This window comes from Chrysochloris asiatica, unplaced genomic scaffold (assembly GCF_000296735.1).
Source record: "Chrysochloris asiatica unplaced genomic scaffold, ChrAsi1.0 scaffold00015, whole genome shotgun sequence".
NCBI lineage: Eukaryota > Metazoa > Chordata > Mammalia > Afrosoricida > Chrysochloridae > Chrysochloris > Chrysochloris asiatica.
Window position 1 is genome coordinate 32889703 of NW_006408533.1, and position 7159 is coordinate 32896861.

Here is a 7159-nt window from a genome sequence, read left to right on the forward strand (position 1 = left end):
TCTGGTGTGTATATATATATATATATATATTGTTGCTAAGTACCATCGAGTCAGTTCCGAATCCATGTCTCATCACCAGTAACGATTATTTTAAAGAAACTTTTACCTTCCTTCGGATATCAGTCCACATTTTGCCTGCAGATGTCCAAACATTTCTGTTTGTGCTCTTCCATGAGCTGTTTTGGTACCCATCACGCACAAAGTTTTTGTAACCCAAGTCTGTCGTGGATTATTTCACAGGCAGAGCCATGGCTAATTTGCAAATGATTTGCCATATAATCTACTGTCACTTGTCTATTTGACAGAAGAATTTCACGTTATGCTCAATGTTGTCATCAGCTGTGGGCACAAATGGGCATTTTAACAAAACCGGAGTGCAAATCATTTTGACTCATGCCTAGACGTCTCTGACCATGCATCTACCCACAGAACACTGTTGTTCCAAGGTTGTGTATATATCACTATTTACCTCTATCCCCCTTAGCCCTTTGCTTACCTCACTGTTTCACCTAACTTCATCCATCTTATGCCAACCTACCTCTTCTTGTATATTGTCTTCACCTTTCTTGTATATTGCCCTCCCCATATACCCTCTAGCCTGTGAATTACTCTCCTCTCCCTCCCACCCCTGGTAAACATCAAAGAATGTTTATTTTAGTATGAAAACCTTTTCTTGAGTTTTTGTGACGGTGGTGGCTATGTGCCATGGAGTCGGTTCTGACTCATAGCGACCCTGTACAGAGTTTCCGAGGCTGTAAATCTTTACGGGAGCAGAACGCCTCATCTTTCTCCCACAGAACAACTGGTAGTTTCAAACTGCTGACCTTGCAATTCGCAGTCTGATTCATAACCACTAGTCTCATACAATATTTGTCCTTTTGTGATTAACTAATTTCACTCAGCATCCAGGTTCATCCACGTGTTTTGCAGATTCATTGTTATTCTTCAACATTGCATAGTATTCCATTGTGTGTATGTACCAAAGTTTGTTTATCCATTCCTCCATTGTTGGGCATTTAGGTAATCTCCACCCTTTTGCTATTGTGAAAATCTGTGATGAACATCTGTGTGTATGTATTTACTCTTATTTCTTGTGGATATAGACCAAATAGAGTGGCTGCTGGGTCATACGTTATTTCTAACTTTCTGAGGAAGTGCCATACTGTTGTCCATAGTGACTGAACCATTGTACAGTCCCACCAGCAATGTAGAACCATTTTACACACTCACCAGCATTTCTTGTTTTGTTTTTTGAAATTTGCTATTAATGTGGTATGAGTTGATATCTCATTGTTGTTTTGAGTTGCATCTCTCTAATGACTAATGATCGTGAACATTCTTCATATATTTGTTGGCTGTCTGAATGTCTTTCTTGGTCAATTGTCTGTTCATGTCCTGGCCCATTTGTTTATTGGATTGTCTGTCTTTTTCTTCTATAGGTGTTGTAGGTTTCTATAAATTTTTGAGATTAGTTCATTGTCTGACATACTGTTGCAAACAATTATTTTCCCAGTCTGTGAGCTCCCTTTTGGCTCTTTTGGCAAAATCTTTTGATGCATATATGTGCCCAGTTTTTAGGAGGTCCCAGTCATCAATCTGTTGTTTACTGCTTGTGTATTTTTAATAATGTCTGGTAGCGTATTTCTGCCATGTATTAGAAGGCTGTTGCTTTTAAATTTTATTTTCATTGCTATCAAATGTGATTGTTTGGAGGGTGGTGGCTCTTCTTACTCATTTGAGTTTCCAGTGCCCAGTTCAGTGCCTGATACCTAGCAAGTGCTTAACAAATGTTAGCTGAATGAAAAGATTGCATCTGGCTCTCAAGGAGCTTGGGATAAATGTAAGGGACAGAACATGGACAAACAAATACGTAAGAATTGGCAAGTAAAGGATCAGGATTTCTGGAGCGAGAGACCTCCTAGGAGATTCCTGCAGTTGTCCAGGCAAGAGATGAAGAGTAGGAGTAGAAAGACAGACACTAGGTAAACTTTACGCACTCAATTATTTAACAATCATTTATTGAGCATCTGTTGTTGTTGTTAAGTGCCGTTGAGTTGATCCCAACTAAGAACAACCCTGGGTAGGGTTTCCAACGAGTGGCTAGTGGGCTTAAACCACTGACTTTGTGGTTCAAATAGACCTTGCGGTCCAGTGCATTATCCTACAGCGTCATACGGATTCCATTGAGCATCTAAATTATACCAAATTATGATAATACAGCAGTGGACCAAATAGACCCAAATTTCTGACCTTGCAGAGTTTATGTTGTAGTTGGGAAGAAAAGCAAGATGGATAAATACAATTTAAAGTGTGTCTGGTGGTACCAAATGGTGTGGGGAGACTGAGGCAGGACAGGGGAACACATAGCTGCACAAATGTCCTGCCTGGGGAAATTTTATCCAAGCTATTTCTGGCCTTCCTCCTGTCCGGCTTTCCCAGACACCTTTTCTGAACCTTTTCCCCTGAAGGCCCTCATCCTGCCTTGCACTTGACACTTGGCACCTACTCCCTTGCAGCATTACAAAGCTGTGATTGTATGTTGCACTGGGATTCAATATTTGGTCAGAAACTTCGTATGGACAGGGCCACAACCTGAATTTCTGCTTTCTGTTCTTTTGCAGTAGCATATTCTGCTCCTATTAGATATTCAATAAATACTTGTTAATTTGATTGATTGCATGATTCATAAATAAAATGGCAAGTGAAACCTCCATTTAAAGTCTCTTAAGGCTGTTTTTCAAGGCACTGATTACTAAACACTCTGCAAAGGGGAAAACATCTTTAGAAGAGAAATTAGGGTACGAGTTATTCTGATTCTAATGATAGAAATCAGAAGTGTGAACATACCTTCTTGCTCCTAAGGGAACTGGGATCCAGAGAGGAAAACAAACTGCCCAAGATCCTAAAGTTAGACTTTTCTGGGCCTTGATTTTCTTATCTGTGGAATGGGGGTGAATATCACTTTAATCACTCATTGAGAAGGATATGAGGATTCAAATGAACTGTGGAGATGTTTTTCAAGAACGGAGTTCTGCTACCCAGGGGAAGGAATTGTTGACTTATCGGTTGTTGTTCCTCCCTTTGCTCCTCCTGCTTCCCTCACTAGTGCTCACCTGACTCCTTCCTGGTGGAAAATGAAGCCCCACCTCATCTGCAGTAGGTAGTACCTGCTGGTCAGGGGGAAGGGAGGCTGGGTAGCTGCCACCCTCCCTGTGAACCAGTTCTGCCTGCTAACAGCTTGCCTATTTTTAATTTAATCTCTTACCGCCCTCGTTAGCATCTGGTTATTATTAGACCATAACCACAATCATAAGTATTCCAGTTGTATCTTCTATTTGCAGAATACTTTGCAATCGTTTTTATTAGTTAGTTGCAGCTCAGTTGTCCTGGAAACCAATATACACACAAACAGGAAGAAAAATGGGACTGGGTGAGGGAAAAGTGTCTACCAGGCAGCTCAATTTGTCTGTGACCAGCATGATGCCAATGTTCCCTTGGGGGGCACTTGAAGAAGTTGGGCTAAAGTAACTCTTCAGCAAGACGAAAACCTGGGACCCAACTTAGAGACTTGGATTTGGCGGAACCCCCAGATATACCTGTGGATGACCTGGTCACTGCCCCCAGCTAGCTAGTGGCAGAACCAGCCCCATAGTTTAGGGTTTAACGAAAGCCTACTCTTTGTCTTGCATCTGGGGCGACATCTGAACAAATCGCCTTGTACATAAGCAAATGTACAACTCTCTCTCTGGGAGATCAGTCAATTACGGCAAATTGAGCTATTTCATTTCGGCTTGCAAATGGCTTTCAGTTACACAAGTAGACACATTAATCTAATAACTAATGATCATATATTTCACTAATCATACAGCCCTGCATGTGGTATAATATCTAATTATATTTAATATTAAGACATCTTCACATGTGCATTTTTACCAACTGTCTAGCTCAGGGAGCCACACAAGAACAGAGTGTCAGAGAGGAGAACAAGATTTTCGGGTGCATGGGAGGCAGGTGGGCAGGTGGGCCAGGACCAGGAGACCACAGCTACTCCCTGAAGTAGGAGGTTTCTTCAAAGAGAGATCTGTGTCAGGTCGGACCAGAGCTAGCTGAGATAAAAATACCCTCTCTGGGTGGGCACCCTTTCTCTAAACTGATATATCTGGTTCCCAGGCTGCTCAGTCCACTGAACCAGCAGTTGTATTGTTAAGCATTGTCAAGTGGGTTCCAACTCATAGTGACCCTGTATAGTGTTTCTTAAGAGCAGCCATTGAGTTTGAACTGCCCACCTTATGGTTGTCAGTACAGTGCTTATCCCACAGTGTCACTAATCCCAGCCAGGTACCCAGGTGCCCAACACCATCTACACAGGTGTCTTCCCTGGAAAAGCTTGGAGTCAGGATGGGGAGATTGAAAACATAGTTCACTTCAAGGCCAACTCAGATACCTCAACATTATTTTCTAGACCATCAAGGTCAAATAAACAGCAAAGGCTTACAACAAGAAGATATCAAGTCAAAAAAAATGGGCAAAGGACTTGAGCAGACAGTTCAAGGAAAAGGACATTCAGATAGCCAACAAGAATATGAAAAGATGCTCAACATCATTAGCCATGAGAAAAATGCAAATCAAACCCACAGTGAGATGTCACCTCACCCCCATTAGAATGGCAATGATATAAAAGAAAAAAAAAGAAAAGGAAAACTAACAATAGTTGGTGAAGTTTCAGAAAACTTGGTACCTTGGTGGGAATGTTTAATGATGCAGCCGCTGTGGAAAATAATTTGGTAGTATCTCAAAATGTTATATGACTTTTTATATATAACCATATAACTCAGCAATGCAAATCCTAGATGAAGAAATGAAGGCAGACATGCCAACAGAAACCTGCACACCAGCATTCATTGTAATACTTTTCATGATAGCCAGAAGATGGAAACAACCAGAGTGTCCATCCATGATGAATGATGTGGTGATTGGTTATGTGCCATGGAGTTGATTCTGACTCATAGTGACCCTGTAGAGGGTTTCTGAGGCTGTAAATGTTCGTTATTGTTGTTAGATGACATCAAGTTGGTACCACCGACCCATAGCTACCTTATGCACAGCAGAACAAAACACTGCCCGATCCTGGGCCAACCTCACTACTGTTGCCACACTTGAGTCCATTGATGCGACCACTTAACCAATCCATCTCGTTGGGGGTCTTCCTCTTTTTCTCTGACCCTTCACCTTACCTAATATGATATCCTGCTCCAGTGACTGGTCCCTTCTTACAATATGTCCAAAATATGAGAGACGAAGTTGGCCATCTTGGCCTCCAAGGAGCACTCTGGCTGCACTTCTTCCAAAATGGATTTATTGGTTCTTTTGGCAGGTCATGGCTCTTTCAATATTCTCCTCCAACACCACAACTCAAAAGCATCAATTCTTCTACTGTCTTCCTTATTCACTGTCCAGCTTTCACATACATATGAGGTTATTGAAAATACCATGGCTTGGGTCAGGTGCACCTTAGTCCTTAAGCTGACATCTTTGCTCTTCAACACTTTAAAAAGGTCTTGTGTAGCAGATTTTCCTAATGCAACATATCGTTTGACTTCTTGACTGCTGCTTCTGTGAGTGTTGATAGTTGATCCAAGAAGAATGAAGTCCTTGACAACTTCAATCTTTTCTCCGTTGATAGAATGTTGTTTATTGGTCCAGTGGTGAGGATTTTTGTTTTCTTGACATTGAGATGTAATCTATACTGAAGTCTATGCTCTTTGATTTTCATCAGTAAATGTTTCAAGTCCTCTTCACTTTCAGCGATCAAGGTTGTATCATCTGCATATCGCAGGTTGTTAATGAGTCTTCCACCAATCCTGATATATAATTTCTTCATATAACCCAGGTTCTTGGATTATTTTCTCAGCATACAGGTTGACTCTTTACAGGAGCAGAAATCCTCATCTTTCTCCTGCTGAACAGCTGGTAGTTTCAAACTGCTGACTTTGAGGTTAGCAGCCCAACTCGTAACCGCTATGTTATCAGAGTTCCATGATGAATAATCAAAATGTGGTAACAATAAAATATGATGCAGCCATAAAGAGTCCTGGGGTGGCACTGTAGGATAAGTACTGGACTGCCAAACACAAGGCCGACGGTTCAAACCCACAAGCTCTTTGGAAATGCCAACTCCATGGCATTTGACAACATCAACATGAAGAGAAATAAAGTTCTGATGTAAGTCACAACATGGATGAACCTTGAAAATATGCTTAGTTAAGCCAATTAGATACTGAAGGACAAATACTGTAGGATATCACTTATATGAAATATCAAATATATAGAAATTAAAGATTATTAATGGTTTCCAGGGGTAGTAGAGAAAAGAGAAGGGGAGTTTTTGTTTAGGGGACATTGAGTTTATGGTGGAACGTTTTGGATGAAGATAGCAGTAATAGTGACACAACATGAAAAACGTAATCAATTATCACTGAATTATAAATGTGAAAGTTGGCAAATGAATTGGGGGCTTAGGGTGCTCTTTAGAGCAGAAGGATGGATGGGGAGTGATGAGACTAAGGAGGCAGCAGCAGGTTATAGGCTTGTTGTGTGTCTAAAGTGTGAGTTCTTTGGTATCCTCTTCTAGCAGTCCCCTCCTCTATTTCTGGGACACTAGTCATCTGCCTGGTCATTACAATGATTTTGGGTCACTGTCCTGGGGACATCTCTGGCCACTTTGTCATAGTTGCACCAGTGTCTGGGATGATTGGGGTCTTCCAGCCCAGCCATTCTGCTGCCCTGGAGAGGACAGGAAACAATGCTCTTGAAGCTCAAAGATGAGAAGAGGATCAATCAACTATAAGCCTCCAGGACAAATGTGAATAGAGTTGAATGGATCCATGATCTTGGACAAGCCCTACCTCTCTGGGCCTGAGCTCCTCCCATTCCCAAGCAGAGAATGGCCCTACCTAGAACTTTAAAATGCTAAAACGCAAATAAGCAAAAGGCACTAATTCACTTGGCTGATTCACCAACACCCATGCACTCAAGAGCATATAAAATGGTGTGTGCCCTTTGCGAATTCACATTGCCTAAACCCTCCAGGTGCCAAGGCAAATGACTGCAGGACTCCAACAGGGAAAAGACCTGGGCAGGCAAAACCTGAGCATGCTAC

General features: G+C 41.6%; 1 protein-coding gene across 1 annotated transcript in view; it reads right to left on the reverse strand.

The window, feature by feature from the left end:
- Positions 1-286: 286 nt before the first annotated feature.
- Positions 287-7159, reverse strand: part of LOC102826301 (succinate dehydrogenase cytochrome b560 subunit, mitochondrial-like) — a 15739-nt gene continuing 8866 nt past the window's right edge. Inside the window, exon 3 of the mRNA XM_006835146.1 lies at positions 287-339. Coding sequence (XP_006835209.1) covers positions 287-339 — 53 coding nt within the window. The remainder of the gene's footprint in view (positions 340-7159) is intronic.